Below are 19,633 nucleotides of genomic sequence, written 5' to 3' on the forward strand. Positions count from 1 at the left end.
GGACATTAATATGAAACCTGATGTATTTGAGGTGAAATGGGGTTTTCTTATGAAGGAATTCAATCTGGAAGACACGAGATGGTTTAAAGACATGTTTACAAAACATGATTCATGGATACCTGGATATTTTAATGATATTGCAATGTGTGGGTTGATGAAGACTACGTCGAGGTTAGAGAGTATGAATTCATTCTTTAATACCTACTAAGAAAGTGGTAATTCACTTTTGAATTTCATGATGAATTACGACACTGCCATTCAAAAGCAAAGGAATACTCAACGAGAGCTTGATAAGGCATCAAAGAAAGCATCATATAAAATGCAAACACCTCGAGAAATAGAACTACAAGCATCAAAGGTTTATACAAGTACATTATTTTTTGAGGTGCAAAAGGATATATATAAAGCAAGTTTTTTCTATACATACTCGTATGTTGGTATTGAAGATGGGTGGGAAGTTTATATTGTGCAACACAACAACACTAAAAGCGAATCTAAAAATGAATTTAAGGTAATTTAATAGTTATTTTTTTATGAAAGATGTAATGTTTATATATATATATATATATATATATATATATATATATATATATATATATATATATTCATATATGAATACTTATATATGATTGTTCATATATGAGTATTCATATATGAATGTAAATGTTTAATTTTTGTTTAAACTGTTTTTTTCATTTGTATTATGTTTTTTATCAGGTTGGAATAAAAGCTGAAGAGAAAAAAATAAATTGGAGTTGTGAACATTTCAAGCGTATGGGTGTTTTATGCAGACATGCTTTTACAATAATGATGAGATGTGGTGTGAAAGAAATTCCTGAAAGGTACTGTAACACCCCAAAATTACCGGTTAAAAATTTCATTTTTAATTTAGGTTAAAACATAAAACATCATTATAAAACATTCATGATAATAATCCATGTATGAAAACCGGTGACATCATAATAAGAATTCAAAGTACATCCCAGAAAATCCATAGTGCGGAAAAAACAAAAGCGTATGTGTGATATGCTGCTACCGCGCCGGCTCTTTTCCCTTAGCTGAAGAGGTACCTGAAACCAAAACTAAAAACCGTAAGCACGAAGCTTAGTGAGCTCCCCCATAATACCACATACCATGTAAGCATATAACATACAACATTCAGCTAGGAGTTACGGGCCTCACCCACACTCATGAAGATATAGGCCCTGCCCACACTTCGCTAGCCGGGAGATACGGGCCTCGCCCACACTCTACTACCTAGGAGATACGGGCCTAGCCCACACTCCACCCTCGGAGAGATACGGGCCTTGCCCACACTCAACCGCTAACCCATAACATACAGGTATCACACAGACAACAAGTATAGACAACTCTCTCATACTGATACATATATCATAATCAACTAACCCAAGAGATACGGGCTCGACCCACACTCTAGTGCTAACATCTCATCTACACAGGTCGGCCTTGGTGCCGTAGACCCGTTCCTACTGGTAGGAAAACTCACCTCAAAGTAGCTGCTGGTCTGTGTGGGAATTGACTGTGTGCTGCTGCTCTCAATCAAACACCGCTAACTGACCCTCAGGTAAATTGACCATTTTACCCTTGATCAAGTTAAAAGTCAAAGCCAGAGTCAACTTTCAGTCAACCCGACTCGTCGAGTTAGCTCTACAACTTGCCGAGTCCTTGTCCAAACAATTGTTCTGCAACCCGTCTCAACTCGTCGAGTTGGGCGTTGACTCGACGAGTTCTCCTTCTAAACTGATGTCCAAGTCCTTCATCCTACTCGTCGAGTTGTATGAACAACTCGCCGAGTTCATCTTCATCCGATGAACAATTTATGCTGTGACTCGCCGAGTTGTATGAACAACTCGCTGAGTCTGTCCTTGATTCTCAGAAGATTGCCTTGAACTCGCCGAGTCTGGGCATCGACTCGCCGAGTTCCCGTATGGGTGAGTTTTGGCTTCCAACTCACCGAGTCCACCCTGGACTCACTACACAACTCGGCACAACGAAAAAGGGGACAACTCGGAGACTCGCGACTAGACTCGCCGAGTCAGATGAGCGACTCGCCGAGTCTGCTTCATGCAAGAGCCATATACGCGATTTTGCTCGAATCCAGTCCATGCCATTCCTAGATCTAGGTTCCTAGAGCATGAATAACACGTAAAGTTTCAACTTTACGTGTAAATATTCATCCATGAGGGTTTTAGGGTTCAAAATGCACCAAAAGAGTAGGTCTAAGGTCTTCATGCAACATGGGTCCATAAAGGTAGTAGATCTGAGCTGCTGGAGCTCAACCATGCCTAGATCTAGAGGCCAATCAGCTTATTACGAATTATAATGCACATACAAGCTTGGGGAAGGGCTCAAGAAAGACTTTAATGGACTGACAAGCATAGAAACAGGGGGAAAACAAGTTTTACCTCAAAGAAATCACTGAGAGAACACTAAGATGCTTGGCTTCCTTCCCTTCCTCTTGATCTACTCCCTTCCTTCTCAAAATCTTCAAGAACACACACTAAAATGCCTCAAACTCACAAGAACAAGAGCTAGAACGTAAGGAGAGCTTCTGAGGGTGAAAGGGGGCTAGCTTGGGGCGGAAATGAGGGCTTAAATAGGGTGCAAACGCCTGAAACTTTGGGTTTCATTCAACAACGGTGACTCGCCGAGTCGCCAACTTAAACATGTCCCGGGTCCCGTCTCTACTCGGTGAGTCGGACCTATGACTCACCGAGTCCAAGGCTAAAAATGGAAAATACTCAAATAAGATTTACGTACCAGGAAGCAGGTGCTATAAATCTCCCCCACTTATTTTAGACTGCGTCCTCGAAGTCTGTTGCTCGATCCTGAAACAGCTCGGGGTAATGCTCCATCATCTCTTCAACCAGCTCCCAAGTCTATTCCGAACCCTTGCGGTGCTGCCATTGCACCTTCACTAGCTCCACCCTCTTGTTCCTTAAATCCTTCGACTTCCGGTCAAGGATTGCGACTGGGCGCTCAATGTAATTCAGGCTGTTATCAACCTGTATATCCTCTAACGGCACTACTGCTGAATCGTCCACTAGGCACTTCTGCATCTGAGAGACATGGAAGGTGCTGTGGATCTGGCTGAGCTCGACTGGCAGATCCAGCTTATACGCCACCTTGCCCACCTGGGCTACAACCTTGAACGGTTCGATGAATCTCGGGCCCAACTTGCCCCGCTTCCTGAATCGAATGACGTCTTTCCAGGGCGACACCTTCAGGAGAACCATGTCCCCGACTTGGAACTCCAAGTCGGATCAACGCTTGTCGGCGTAACTTTTCTGTCGACTTTGAGCAGTCTGAATCCTGCTGGATCCTCTCGGTCGTCTTGAGCACCACTTCGGTGCTCCCCATGAATCTCTGGCCAACTTCACCCCAACATATCGGGGTCCTGCACCTCCGACCGTACAACATCTCAAATGGGGGACGGTCAATACTCGCGTGGTAGCTATTGTTGTATGAGAACTCGTCCAAGGGAAGATAGGTATCCCAGCTACCACCGAAATCCAACACGCATGCCCGCAACATATCCTCCAAAGTATGGATGGTCCGCTCGCTCTGACCATCCGTCTGTGGGTGAAAGGGGGTGCTAAAATGTAAATGAGTGCCCAAATCGTCATGAAATCTCTTCCAAAACCTGGAAGTAAAATGCACATCCCTGTCCGAGATAACCGATACTGGCACCCCGTGCCGCGCCACGATCTCCCTGATATAGATGCCGGCCAATTTCTCGGCCGATATGCTCTCCTGAATCGGGATAAAGTGAGCACTCTTGGTCAATCGATCCACGATGACCCAGATCGAATCCACTCCCCGCGCGGTCCTGGGAAGCTTCGTGATAAAATCCATCGTGATATCTTCCCATTTCCACAACGGGATGTCCAACGGCTGCATCTTGCCATGCGGTCTCTGATGTTCGGCCTTGACCTTCCTGCAGGTCAGGCACCGCTCGATGTACCATGCCGCATCCCGCTTCATGCAGGGCCACCAATAATCTGGACGAAGATCCCTATACATCTTCGTCGCCCCGGGATGAATAGAGAATCGGGACTTGTGCGCCTCCTCCATCAAGATCTGGTGCACACCCCCGTGATACGGCACCCACACCCTACGGTGTAGTGTCAATAGTCATCGGCTATCGTAATCAAAGGAGGAAACCTGACCCACCACATGCTCTCTCTTTCGATGTTCCTCCTTGATAGCCTCCTGTGGAGTCTCCCGTATCTGCTCCAACAGGGGAGTCACTACGATCATCCTCATGCAAATATCCCTAATCGGTGCCGCCTTGCGGCTAAGCGCATCAGACACCACGTTGGCCTTCCCCGGGTGGTAAAGGATCTCACAATCATAATCCTTCACCACGTCCAACCACCAACGCTGCCTCATGTTCAGATTCGGCTGATCCATGAGGTACCTCAAACTCTTGTGGTCCGTGTAGATGGTACATCGAACCCCGTAGAGGTAATGCCGCCAAATCTTAAGGGGAAAAACCACCGCCCCCAATTCCAGATCATGTGTCGGGTAGTTCGCTCGTGAGACTTGAGCTGCCTTGAAGCGTAGGCAATGACATGCCCCCTCTGCATCAGTACTGCGCCCAACCCTAAAATGGACGCGTCCCAATAAACCACAAAATCCTCTACGCCCTCTGGCAGGGCTAAGATCGGCGCATCACACAATCTCTGTCTCAGTGTCTCAAACGCAACCTACTGCTCGGGTCCCTATGGAAAGACCACGACTTTCTTCGTCAACCGTGTCAGGGGTACGGCTATCTTGGAGAAATCCTGAATGAACCTCCGATAATAGTCTGCCAATCCTAGGAAACTCCGAATCTCAGATGGAGACTTCGGAACCTCCCATCTCATCACGACCTCGACCTTGGCCGGATCGACAAGAATCCCGTTTTGGTTGACAAGGTGTCCGAGAAATTGCACCTCGCGCAACCAAAACTCACACTTGGAGAACTTGGCATACAAGCTCTCCCTCCTCAGGGTCTCCAATACCTCTCTCAGGTGCTCCTCATGCTCTTCCTGCGTCTTGGAATAAACCAAGATGTCATCGATAAAGACTATCACAGACCAATCCAGCATCGGTCTGCATACGCGGTTCATGAGGTCAATGAATGCGGCAGGAGCATTGGTGAGCCCAAACGGTATCACCACGAACTCATAATGGCCATAGCGCATCCGAAACGCGGTCTTCTGCGTATCCTCCTCCCTGACCCTCATCTGATGATAACCCGAACGCAAATCAATCTTGGAGAACCCTTGAAGCTGGTCAAAGAGATCATCAATCCTCGGGAGTGGGTAATGGTTCTTCACCGTTACCTTGTTCAGCTTCGGTAATCTATACACATCCGATGCGACCCGTCCTTCTTTTTCACGAACAGAATCGGGGCTCCCCAAGGCGAACTACTCGGTCGAATGAATCCCTTGTCTAACAACTCATGCAGTTATGTAGACAACTCCTGCATCTCAGGAGGAGCCAACCGATATGGTGCCTTGGCTATCGGAGCCGCACCAGGAACGAGGTCAATCCTGAACTCCACCTGTCGCTCCAGAGGTATCCCAGGAAGCGCCTCCGGAAAGACATCTGCGAAATATCGCACCACTGGAACCTCGCTCACCATCGCCTTACCCGCCTCCTGGGTATCCATCACGTACGCGACATAACCTGCGCATCCCTGCTGAAGGTATCGTCTAGCCCTCGCTGCTGAGCAAACTGTGGGTCCACACTGTGGCCTCTCGCCATGAATCACTAACTCTTCCCCACCTGGGGTTCTGACTCGCACTAGTTGCTGTGCACAATCTATCACCGCCCCGTTAGGGCTCAACCAATCCATGCCTATAATCACCTTGTTCCCACGCAACGGAATGAGAACCAAGTCTACCAAGTAGCGCTCCTCAAACAAACGCAATACGTAATCTCGAAATACCATCGATGCTCACACCGATTGATCATCAGCAATCTCTACGTCTAAAGGGCAATCTAACTCGCCCGATGACTCAAGAAACTTCTTTCTAAGCGCAAGTGAAACAAATGATCGTGATGCACCCGAGTCGAACAACACCTGAACTGGGATGCCGTTCACATGGAACGATCCTAATGCATACATATACACACAGAGCACATATCAATATCATAACATCATAAAAATAAAATAGAGGGAAAAATCATACCCGTCACCACATCGGGTGCGGCGCGTGCCTCCTCGGTAGTCAGCTGAAATGCCCGGCTCCTCACCACTGGAGCCTCTGCCTTGCCCTGCTGACCATCCATGATCCGCAGGGTCGCTGGAGCTGACGCCTTCACTGATGCTGAAACTGTCAACTGGGGGCAATTAGCCTTCTTGTGGCCCCTCTGGTTGCAATGGAAACACAACAACTCAGATGTCTGTATAGCCGAAATAGGAATAGTACAATCCCTGCTAAAGTGCCCTGCCTTGCCGCACTTGTAGCAGCCTGCTGATCCCATCCGACATGCTCCATCATGTGTCCTGCCGCATTTCCCGCAGCTGCCCGGTCCCCCTTGGCCTTTCGGCCTCCCATCTGATCCCTTGGGCTTCTTCCCCGAAGCCCCAACCGCCTGCCCAACCTCTGCTTTCCTTTTCCGGATGTGCTCTAAATCGATCTCCCTTTCTCTCACCCTGGCAATCATGGAGTCCAGGGTAGGGCAAGCTGAAAAGCTAACATGCTCCCGGATGTCAGCCCGTAGCATGTCATGATAACGAGTCCTCCTCATATCCTCATCACCCGCATACTGGGGCACCAACAAAGCCCTCTCCTGGAACTTGGCGGTGATCTCTGCCACAGTCTCCATCGTCTGCCTCATATCCAAGAACTCCCTGGCCAGCTGCTGAAGCTCGATGACTGGCGCGAACACCGCCCTGAACCTGGTCGCAAAGTCTAACCAGGTCATAGCCTCGATAGCCGAGGCTCCCAATGAGTCCCCCACGGACTCCCACCAATCCCTAGCTCGATCTCGTAAACACCCCGCTGCGAACCTCACCTTCGATCCCTCAGGGCAGAAGCTAATCATCTGTGTAGACTCAATGTCGGCAATCCATCGTCTAGCAGCTATGGGGTCTTTCGCCCGTGAAAATCCGGTGCACCACTGCCCCTGAAGTCCTTGAAGGACAGTGTGCGAGATCCTGACTGGCTAGATGCCATATCACTCCTGAATTCCCGAAGGCGATCTTCCATCATCTTAATTATCCCTTCCTTGATCGACCCGAAGATAATGGGGGTCGACTCAAGGATACCCCTGGTGATCTCTGACGCGATGAACTCGCGTAGTCCCTCATCCACTGGCTCGAAACCTGATCCCGAACATGACCCCTCTCCTGAACCGCCATCTATCGGCCTCGATCATAGTACCACCATTCTGCAATACATAAATAACAATCGTTAGTGATACTGATACTTCTTGAGGGATTACAAATACCACAAGTTCCCTGGTCTTATCTTGGCCTTCCTTGGTTCGGGTACGGATCCTCCGCTTTTAGTAGTACGGGCCCATACTACACATCTATCCGTACATTCTTCAAGGACTGCCTCGACTCCACCAGGTCCCTTTCACTACCACTGAGCACTGCTATACTCATCCTAGGCTTGCCCTAGGGAAATCTCTGATTCTTCCCTATCCAGTCCTCAGCTGCTGCAGGCCTCCTTGTAATGCCAATTAGCCACTACCCGAATACCATCACATGTGATGAGGCTCATATAATCCTTCGAGTACCTGACTCGTCCCTACAACGGTTGGACTCCAACAAGAGCTACGCAGTAGGATCAAATCCGACACTCTAAGATTATTCAACCCTGATCACATGTGATGTGACGTATTCTCCTAATGGATAACTCCCATTATTCAGAGTCCCACATAGCACAAAGCAATCAACATTCAGACAAGGGTAACAATCTTAATCAACTCTATCTGCTTACAAGAATTGTACTAGCATACAATGCTAAGCTCATACCATCAGGCATAACCTAATCAGGCTATCCTACTTGCTGTCTACTCAATACTAGCATGCAATTCTCATACAACTGAGACATATAAAGCAAGCACATAAGGCATCACTCCTAGATCCTTATTCCTATTCTAGCATGTTGTTCTAAAAAAGCTGATAAACATAACATAAACTTGTATGGGTATTTTGGGGAATACTTACTTGAGCTCAGCCGGTCGCGCACATCACACACTTCGTTCTTTCTCAAACTCTTTTCTCAATTTTTAGAAAACATTTTCTTTTAGAAAATCTTTTAATCCTTCGATTTGAGTTCAGACACCCCTGAAGGTGTGTCCGAATCCCTCAAACCAGGGCTCTGATACCAACTTGTAACACCCCAAAATTACCGGTTAAAAATTTCAATTTTAATTTAGGTTAAAACATAAAACATCATTATAAAACATTCATGATAATAATCCACGTCTGAAAACCGGTGACATCATAATAAGAATTCAGAGTACATCCTAGAAAATCCATAGTGCGGAAAAAACAAAAGCGTATGTGTGATATGCTGCTACCGCGCCGACTCTTTTCCCTTAGCTGAAGAGGTACCTGAAACCAAAACTGAAAACCGTAAGCACGAAGCTTAGTGAGCTCCCCCATAATACCACATACCATGCAAGCATATAACATACAACATTCAGCTAGGAGTTACGGGCCTCGCCCACACTCATGAAGATACGGGCGTTGCCCACACTTCGCTAGCTGGGAGATACGGGCCTCGCCCACACTCTACTACCTGGGAGATACAGGCCTAGCCCACAATCCACCCTCGGAGAGATACCGGCCTTGCCCACACTCAACCACTAACCCATAACATACAGGTATCACACAGACAACAAGTATAGACAACTCTATCATACTGACACATATATCATAATCAACTAACCCAAGAGATACGGGCTCGACCTACACTCTAGTGCTAACATCTCGTCTACATAGTTCGGCCTTGGTGCTATAGACCTGTTCCTACTGGTAGGAAAACTCACCTCGAAGTAGCTGCTAGTTTGTGTGGGAATTGACTATCTACTGCTGCTGGAGCATGGGTCCATAAAGGCAGTAGAGGCCAATCAGCTTATTATGAATTATAATGCACATACAAGCTTGGGGAAGGGCTCAAGAAAGACTTTAATGGAGTAACAAGCATAGAAACAGGGGGAAAACGAGTTTTACCTCAAAGAAATCATTGAGAGAACACTAAGATGCTTGGCTTCCTTCCCTTCCTCTTGATCTACTCCACTTCCTTCTCAAAATCTTCAAGAACACACACTAAAATGCCTCAAACTCACAAGAACAAGAGCTAGAACGTAAGGAGAGCTTCTGAGGGTGAAGGGGGGCTGGCTTGGGGCGGAAATGAGGGCTTAAATAGGTTGCAAACCCCTGAAACTTAGGGTTTCATCCAACAGCGGTGACTCGCCGAGTAGTCAGCTTAAACGTGTCCCGGGTCCCGTCTCTACTCGGTGAGTCGGACCTATGACTTGCCGAGTCCAAGGCTAAAAATGGAAAATACTCAAATAAGATTTACGTAACAGGAACCAGGTGCTACAGGTACATTCTGAAAAGATGGAGAAAGGATGTGATATCAAGAAATTATCGTTTTAGTTCTCTTCAATCTGATTCAGGGGATTGTGAGAATGTGAAGCTATTCAATGATTCATATTATAATTTTGAATCATGTTTGGATATTGTAAGAGATGACAAAAAGAAATTGGCTTTGTTTGTTGAGAAACAACAGATGCTGTTGAAGGAATTTGAGAGTGAGAGTGATTATACATTTGCTGGATTGAAAAGCAAGACCGATGGTGAAGTCGTATGCAAGCTTATGGGTGTTTCTATTCCTATTCGAGATTAATATCATGTTACTCAAGTTCAAAGCAATAAAGCTTCTTGAATCAAGAAAAGAATTCCAAGTACAGGTGAATTAGTATATGAAAAATTCTAAAAAAGAACATAGAATGTGTTCAGGATGTGGAAAACGAGTTCCTCAAAATTTACGTACATGTCCAGTAAGAATTGCAGTTGCTCAATCACAAAAGACATTTAGGGTTATTTATTTATTTATGTTTTTTTGGTTTTTTTTCATTTATGAATATATGCATATAATAACCATAAACAATAATATTCATGTATGAATAATACACATTTATATTGATATGGTAAATTGAGATTTGAAATATATGTTCTTTTAAAATGAATATATCATATTTGTTTTTTAAATAAGTTATATTAAATAAGTTATATTGATATGCTAAATTTATATGTGAAATACACATATTATTTGTAAATTATTCATAAATGAATACATAATATGTGGATTCATTTATCAATGAAGATGTTATTATTTACATAAATAATAACATCTTCATTGTTGGTATACAATGAAGATGCTAAATTTAAAGGTGAATGAATATACAATGTTGGTATTCAATTATGAATAAACTTAAATAAAATTGAAAACTAGTAAAAATGAATACAAATATGTGAACTTTGTTATACTAATAAATAAGTTATATTCATATCAGAAATTTTTTATGTTCATATATGAACTTTATTATACTAACATATTACTCCTAACTTAATCATAAATGAATATATCATATTCGTATTCATTTATGAATAAACAAAAATAACCTTTGAAAATATTTGAATATAAAAATGATAGAAATAAGCTAACTTGTTTCTACTAATAAATAAGTTATATTCATATCTAAAATTTGTTATATTCATATCTAAAATTTGTTATATTCATATATGAATTTTGTTATACTGACATATTACTGCTAACTTAATCATAAATGAATATATCATATTCGTATTCATTTATGAATAAACAAAAATAAAATTTGAAAATATCTTAATATAAAAAATTATAGAAATAAGCAAACTTGTTTCTATTACTTAATCATTCAACACAAGATAATAAAACCTGTTCATAAGCATTTCACAAAGTATTTAAACAATGTTCAATAACATTTAACAAACCACCTAAAACTTGTTTCATAGAATCATCTTACATGTACTTCAAATTCATTCATCTTCAACACAAACTGTCTATAGCATCACACTTCATCACAAGCAATCATCAATATTCTTTTAACCTTTTTTGAATTGTTGGCATAGCCTTGTATGCATGATCAGTACGCACTTTGAATTCAACTTTTTGAAAATTTTCAGCAAGATCCAACACCTTAGCCCTCAACATGTTAATTTTAGAAGTTAGCATTCGATGTGCATACCTTTTCCTAAGCTTCTCTAAAGTATTTTGTTGAATTGCACTTTCTTTATGAAGACCTGGTTTCCACTTTGAGAGTGGTTGTCCCATATAGGTCTCCATATGTCTCATTGCAAAGACCCCACAATAAACTTTGTTTTTAACCATTCTCCATGTCATTTTAAGTCGTTGGGGGTGTGATACTTTCTTTTGAGATTGCATTTTCTCTTGGATGGTTTATTTCTTTAAAGTATCTCACAAACAAAATATTTCTGATCATTAAATAAAATAAAAGTTAGATATGTAATAAATTGGTTCTTTTATATTGTTGTGAATTGGGTACATACCAAAGGATCCAATAGTACTTTGTATTTACCTTCATAATCCCCCTCAACTGCACTGTTGTCCAGAATTTCAATTGATGGTTTCTTTAAGTTGAAGACAATCACAAAAATGTGAGCACTTCTAACAACTGGAAAAAAATACCTGTTTTTATGTATATAATGGAAAGTATTTTGTTGATAATATATATATATATATATATATATATATATATATATATATATATATATATATATATATAACAAGTTTAATTAACATACCATGTCAATATCTTTTATGTTCAAGATTTTTTTGTACCCATCGGTACTGTCATGAAAGTTCTCCTTGAATTTTTCATACTTTCTTTCATTAGACAATGTTGAAGATAGATAATCATTCTGTAACCAATATAATTTTAAAGTATTAGTAAATTGTTAATCACAAATGAGTACATCATTTTGGTATAATAATTATAAGTATATACTAAAGATATTTATTTTTCATTGTTAATCAAAGATGAATATATATTGATATGTGAATTTCAGTTGAATATACATATTTATATTAAAGAATACATCATATTGGTATAATCATATGTGAATTTCAGTTGTAAAAAATATAACATTCATAAATGAATACATCATATATGGTATAATCATATGTGAATTTCTGTTGTTAAAAAATATAATATTCATAAATGAATACATCATATTAGTGTATTCATTTATCAGTAAATAAGAAATTAAGGTTAGAACATAAACTTATAGAAACTTCAACTTTCAAGAAGAGTCTGTATGGTGAATTTCCAAAATCCCTTTCCAGTTCTTGGTGGTTAAGTAAATCAGACCAAGTTGAACAATATTTTTTCTGGACAACCACATCTCTGCAAATATATAATCAAAATGTCATACATTATTATCTATATAATAATCATATATGAATGTCTATAAAATAAAGTTACTTACGATGTATTCCCTTACAAGTTGAACAACCACTCACAGACAATACTCTCTTGATGTGTCAGTATAGGTTTTGTGTCTATTATTCTGCATTTTATAGGTGATTTGAAAGCATCGACAAGCTTCTTCTTTATTGGTTCATCCAGATCATGTTTTGATGGTCCTAATTCAATAGGAATTGCTACAAAGATTGGTTTTGGATTAAGAACATTTTTGTTTGCTAATCTGATAACAACCTTCTGATGACCGTTTTTGATTTTTTCTTTGTAAGTGGTTTTTTTGGTGAAGATTCATTAGATTTTTTACTTGAAGTTTGATCTGAATCTTGACTGAGACCTGGACTAAAACTTGGATAAGTATCTGCATGCCAAGAGATTTATCATATAAATAGTTGTAAGTTAATTATAATATATATATATTTTATATTGTGAAATGTTTTTTCAAATTGTTACCTCCTTCATTTCCTTTTGTCTTGTCAGCTTTTTGTCATTTTTTGTTTTCAATTTCTGACTTGTTCTTTCCTGAAAGATAAAGAAATTTGATTAATTAATTCATTTATGAATAAGTAATGTATTCATATATGAATAAGTAATGCATATCATTATTTATGAATAAGTAATCCTATATTTTTTATTTATTCGTATATTGTGTTATTTATTTGTGAATAATAAAACTTATTATATTTATTTATTAGTGAATCAACTATTTACCTCTATCTTTTATATTTCCTTTCTTAATTTCTGTTTGTTTATCTTCATCTCCATCTTTCGTGTTCTTAACTTTTGCTCCTCCTTTATTTCCATGTTTAAAGTTTTCCTTGACTGAAACATAAACATCATAAATGAATATTATTTTTTACTAATTTATATAGTGTATTATTCACTTATAAATAAATAATGTTATTAAAAAAAAATCAATATATATATATATATATATATATATATATATATATATATTGTAATATATTTTAAATAATTCATTTACCTATATCATCTCCTTTTTTTAAACTTATTTTCCTTGTTTATCTACACCTTGTGATTTTTCCATTGTTTTGAAAACTGGACCGGACCGGCCAGTCAGACTGGTTCAATCGGAAACCGGCTATGATTCTGGTTTTTAAAGACCTAAAAACCGCTGGTAAAGCAAACCAGACAAAACTGACGGTTCAACTAAAAATCGATGAAAACCGGCCTGGTCTAACCGGAAAACCGGTGGTTTTTAATAAAATAATAAAAAAGTTGTACTAAAGAAAAATCCAAAGGGACTCACGATTTTATACGAACGGACAACGCTTACCTTTTATCTATTCCATGGTAACCCTCAATCCCTCCTACTTTCGTCTATTTTTATAGAACTCCCAATCCCTCTTACTTTCGTCTATTTTTATAGAACTCCCAATCCCTCTTACTTTTGTGTTTTGGCTGATGTAGGATATGAGATGGCTGTGTAAAACATAAAGCTATAACTAATAATCAATGAATACTCTTCTTCCACGTTAACATATAACTTATTATTTTGTTTTATTTTTTAGAAGGATGTATAAACTTATTACAACATAAATCGTGATGTTTTATTAGAACATAAAACTTAAATGCGTTGTTTTATTTTAAATAGTATATATATATATATATATATATATATATATATATATATATATATATATATATATATATATATATGATGTCATCCAGTTTTTGGTACCGATTAAACCATCGAATAAGACGGACGGTTCGATGTGCGGTCCGGTTTTCAAAACATTAGATTTTTTCTTTTCTGCAAGATCCATTTAATGTTATATATGAAATATAATTAATTAATGAATTAGTGAATAAATAATAAGTTGATAGTAACATACCTTGAATAACTTGACTGATCAGAGGATTAGTTTTACTTCTAGTCATTGGTGACCTTGGTCAAAATTTAATAAACAAAATTATTATTGTGTATTAATATTTTTATATTTTTTAAAAATAAAAGTAAGAAAAAATTACCTATATCAGTATTATCCAAAATAGTTTTCATTTCAGGGTCATTCCAGATTTCATTTTCTTGACTATTTAAACTTGAAATTCCAATTCCAAGGACATCATCCACAATGTTGTCAACAACTTTATCCAATAAATTTTCATTTTCAGTTTGTTGAATAGTCTCTTCATGATTATTTGTTTCTTCAGCATGATCATCTTCTTTCTCTTCATCATTGTCATTTTCATTGTTCTATCCATCTTTCTCTTTGACTCCAGTTTCACCTTCTTTTTGATTCGTATCTCCATCATTCTTTATTCATTCATTCTCTGCTTTATTTGAATCAAACAAATAATCTACTTCCGGCTAACTTTCATCATTATCATTGTCTTCTTCACCATTTCCCTCTTTATCTTTATTTTCTTTTTGATCATTTGTTTTTTGACCCATTATTGGTGTCAATTGATTCCTTCAACTCCAGTTTCATTACTTGGAAATTCAAAACGTGTTGTGCTTTCAGTTTTTTCCTCAACAATTATATTTTTCATCATTTCTTTGAAAATCCTAAAACTTTCCTTTTCAAGGAACTGTGTTATCGCATCATTGAGCTTTGAATTCAACTTTTCCTTCATCTTCTCAAAACTATTAAGCATGTTAGATATTTTTGATTCATATGCCTATGTAATAAAAAGAAGTATGATTAGAATTTAATATAATAGTTTAATGTCATCATATATTATTAACATGTTCAAACTAATTACCTCAACATAATGATCTTCATCTTTATCAGAATCACTATCTTCGAGATCTGTATCTCCTTCATGTTGTTCATTAACAAATTCTTCATTTAATTTTTCCAAGTCCAAATCTACCTTCTTCTTGTTCAAATGTCTCTCGATATCTAATCTTCTCTGAACTCCAATAACAAATTGTTGGACGTTTACATGTTACCGTTAGAACTTCTGAGTGGATGTTATCATCATAGAGCAACTGCACATAAATGATAACTAATTGATATTCATATATGAATAAGTAATTCAAACCATTACTTATTCATACATGAATATATATATATATATATATATATATATATATATATATATATATATATATATATATATATATATGAACAAGTAATATTATTTTTTACTTATTCATATATGAATAAGTAATGTAAAGCATTACATGTGAACAAGTATATTTTTCTTATTCATATATGAATATGTGCTATTCAGTTATGAATAATTAATATTATTTAAAACCGAGTATAAACATTATAATAACTTACCACCAAAAAAGCTGAAGGTCCAATGAGTATGGTATGTATGAGTTCTTTATTCTGACAAGACAGTCCAAAACATAGCTGCACCAGTCTATATTGCTGATATCTATTTTTCTTGAAATATAACTCAAAGGAAACAGGTTGCATCTTCCCATTTATGTTGACTCGCAAAACGTGTTGCAAAAATGAACTAAAAAGTTCAATTTGAAATTGAAATAAGCTTCTGTGGTACTAATAATAACTTTTTTGATCGCATTCAATCAGATGATTGATCCTTCTTGAAATTGTTGCTTCCATTCATCATAACTAGTATCATCTTTAGACCATTGATCCAGTTGTGTAAGTATGGTTCCACCCATAGGAATGCCCAACATGTCATTAACAGACTGTGCTTGTAACGACCCACATTTTTACAAAGAAAAATTTCATTTTTAATTAGTAAACATGCTTGCATAAACCATGAAATTCAAACATAATTCTTTTCAAATCCACATTCATTACAACTTTGTATAAATCATTAGAGTGTCCGAAAACATATTAGTGAAACAGAGAGATAGAGTGAACGCACGCCATCATGCCTTGCCCTTGCCCTTCGGCTGTTCCCTAGAGCACACCCACACACAAACACGTACAATATATCATGCTAGCTAACAACTATACATAACACATAATCCACGCAAATAACACATAAGGAAGCCCTGGAAACCCTCTAGGGTCTTACCACGGGTGCCATGAGAACCCCAACATGGTCTTAGCCCAATGCCTCGGGAACTCCATGAGGTATTTGACCTAGGATGCCAAGGAAACCCTCCAAGGTCTTATACCTAAGTGCCTCGGGAACCCCCTGAGGTCTTTAACCTAGGATGCCAAGGAAACCCTCCAAGGTCTTACACCTAAGTACCTCGGGAACCCCCCGAGGTCTTCAATACATGATACACAAAAACAACTAGCACATTACATATCAAATAGTCCAAATAACATATACATAACAATTAATGGGTCGGCCTTAGTGCCTTCGACCCATTGGTATGGTGAGGAGACTTACCTCTGTCTGCTGAATACAAAAGCTACTCTCCTAATAGTCTGCAACCTCCCGAGTTAAATAATAATATTAATCAATGTTAGGACCTTAGATTAGTTAAAGGAAAACCTAAACTCCAAACCCATCCATGAGGCCCACTTATCCTTCTCTTGCTAATGGGCCCCAAAATCCAAGTCCAAAAATTACTAATGGGCCTCTTGGCCTAATAAGTCCCAACCAATATATCCATAGCCCATAATAGATGAAATAGCCCATAATTCATAGAATGCAACCCAACCCAATAACCAAAGTGAGGCCCACGACTCAAAGGTCCAAAACAGATTCGGCCCAACTGTGATGCGTACGCGCGACGTACCATCCTGGTACGCGCAACGTACTGGGGTCTTGGGACTAAGCGTGGTGTACACTGGGTTACGCCCAACGTACAACCAGTTTAAGCTCTTTTTCCATTAAGTGCTAAATACTCGTTTCCTTTACGTCCAAAAGCCAGATCTTAGTTTGATAAGACATCCTAAGGCATAAAGTTGGCAACTTTATGCCTTTGCATGCATCATATACACCCAACACCTCCATTAAGACCTTTCTAAGGTCTTTAACCCATGCATGAGGCCAATACTCTCATCAAGACTCAATTTTTATGGTTCTACAAGACCAAGGGGCCTCATATATGTCTTTCTCATCATGTGGAGTTGCTCAACTCACAAATGGAGGTCCAAAGTCAACCAAAAGGGACGAGGAAGAAAACCCTAACTAAAGCTAGAGATATAAGATGAAAGATCCAATCTTTTTTCCTCCAGAAGCTTTGCAAGATGACTATGATGCCGGATCTTGAAGCAGCAACTCGTTCCAAGCTTGCTTAACCACCTCTTCTTCTTGGAATAACCACTAAAAGGGCTACACATGCACTTTTTAGAGCTCAAAATGGTCTCACAAGTTTCTCAGGAGTGTAGGGACGTTCTAAGGCAGTAGAGGCTCTCTAGGGTTAAGTCCAAGGGACTTAAGGTCGCTTAAATAGGTCTCGTGTCCGAAAATTAGGGTTTTGGACCCCTGACACGTATGCCCGACGTACGGCTTGGTACGCCCAACGTAGCTCTAGTTCCTCCACGACCATTCAAGTACAGTACGTTAAGCGTACACTTAAGTACGCCCAACGTACTTAAAGGGACAATTATGCTAAAATGAAATTCTTGAGGGTTTCAAGACCTACTAGATGTAGGGTGTTACAACTCTCCCCCACTTGGACTAAACTTCATCCTCGAAGTCCGTTGCTGTAAAAAAGTTTGAGATAATGCTCCTGCATCTCCTCCTCTGGATCCCAACTCCATTCGGAGCCCTTCCGGTGCTGCCATTGTATCTTTACCAATTTCACTTCTTTGTTCCGAAGACCCTTCATCTTCCTGTATAAGATGGCGACCGGATTCTCGACATAGTTCAGGCTCCCATCCACCTGAATGTCATCCAAGGAAACAACTGCGGACTCGTCAACAATACACTTTTGAAGCTGAGACACGTGGAAGGTGTTGTGGATCTGGCTAAGCTCCTCTGGCAGCTCCAATCGATATGCCACCTTGCTCACTCGGGCCGTGATCCTGAAAAGGCCTATGAACCGAGGCCCCAATTTGCCCCTCTTTCGAAATCTAATGATCCCTTTCCAGGGTGACACTTTCAACAATACAAGATCACCTACCTGAAATTCGAGATCCAAACACCATCGGTCAGCATAGCTTTTCTGACGGCTCTACGCGACTCGCAATCGGTCACACACCTGCTGAATTAATCCGATAATCTTGAGCACCACCTCAGTGCTCCCCATGACTCGATGACCAACTTTGTCCCAACACAATGGGGTCCTGCACCTCCAACCATACAACATCTCAAATGGGGCTCGATCGCTACTATCATGATAACTGTTGTTGTACGAGAACTATGCTAGTGCGAGATATGTATCCCAACTCCCATGATCCGGGCACGCTTAACTGTAGAGTTCTTATGGGATTTTCTGCCCTCTTAGATTTAAAACGCGTTGTGATAGGGAATGTATCCACACCCTTTATAAGGAATGTTTCGTTCTTCTTTCCTGATGATGTCGGATCAGGTGCAACCCTCAATATTGTGATACCTGCTAGAGGGGGTGTTAAAATGGCATCAGATTTAGGGTACGGGTTGATATGTTCAACGGGGACATCGAACCCTATAATGGGGGGGGGGGGTGAAGGTGGGTTGCACCCGCTCCCACATCAGCTGGGAAGGAGAATGAAACATTCCTTATAAGGGGTGTGGATACCTTCCCTATCACAGCACATTTTAAAGTGTTGAGGGCAGAAGATCCCATAAGAACTCTGCAGTTATGCGTTCCCGGGCGAGAGAAATCCAGGGATGGGTGACCCCCTGGGAAGTTTTCGCGTCGGGAGCCCAAAGCGGACAATATTGTGATACGTGTCAGAGGGGGATGTTAAACTTATACTGGAAGAGCTTCTGGCAAAACACATAACTAGTGCTTCTCATTGGGTTTTCCATGTGAGAGTATGGAAAACTATCGTACATCGATAACTACTAAAGTAATATGGGTTTCCATACGCTTGGTTATACATTGATGCTTACGAGATGTAAGGTTGATTCTGGGAGCTCTATTGTGCTCTTTGTTGCAGTTGTGAGCTTGGTTATTGTCAGTTTCAAACATATTTTGATGTATTATGGATAAGAGGGCAGACCAATTGTTTGTTGAAGGCCAAGCTATTCGGGCGGACGAACTTGATGTTGTAGGCCAAATGGAGCCTACCAGCTTGATGTTGTAGGCCAAAGGGGAAGACCAACCTTATTT

General features: G+C 39.8%; 1 protein-coding gene across 1 annotated transcript; it reads left to right on the forward strand.

Moving 5' to 3' along the window:
* The first annotated feature begins 238 nt into the window (after positions 1–238).
* On the forward strand, positions 239–9,884 carry LOC145046079 (protein FAR1-RELATED SEQUENCE 6-like). Its single transcript, XM_078994370.1, has 3 exons — positions 239–511; positions 718–842; positions 9,581–9,884. The coding sequence occupies exons 1-3, from the start codon at positions 239–241 to the stop codon at positions 9,882–9,884; spliced, it is 702 nt and encodes a 233-aa protein (XP_078850496.1).
* The last annotated feature ends 9,749 nt before the right edge of the window (positions 9,885–19,633 follow it).

This window comes from Lactuca saligna, chromosome 5, assembly GCF_052625555.1.
Source record: "Lactuca saligna cultivar CGN05327 chromosome 5, ASM5262555v1, whole genome shotgun sequence".
NCBI lineage: Eukaryota > Viridiplantae > Streptophyta > Magnoliopsida > Asterales > Asteraceae > Lactuca > Lactuca saligna.

Coding starts and splice junctions, on each gene's coding strand:
- LOC145046079 (XM_078994370.1), top strand. CDS start 239: ATGAATTACGACACTGCCATTCAAAAGCAAAGGAATACTCAACGAGAG. Junction 512..717: donor AATCTAAAAATGAATTTAAG/GTAATTTAATAG, acceptor GTTTTTTATCAG/GTTGGAATAAAAGCTGAAGA. Junction 843..9,580: donor GTGAAAGAAATTCCTGAAAG/GTACTGTAACAC, acceptor CAGGTGCTACAG/GTACATTCTGAAAAGATGGA.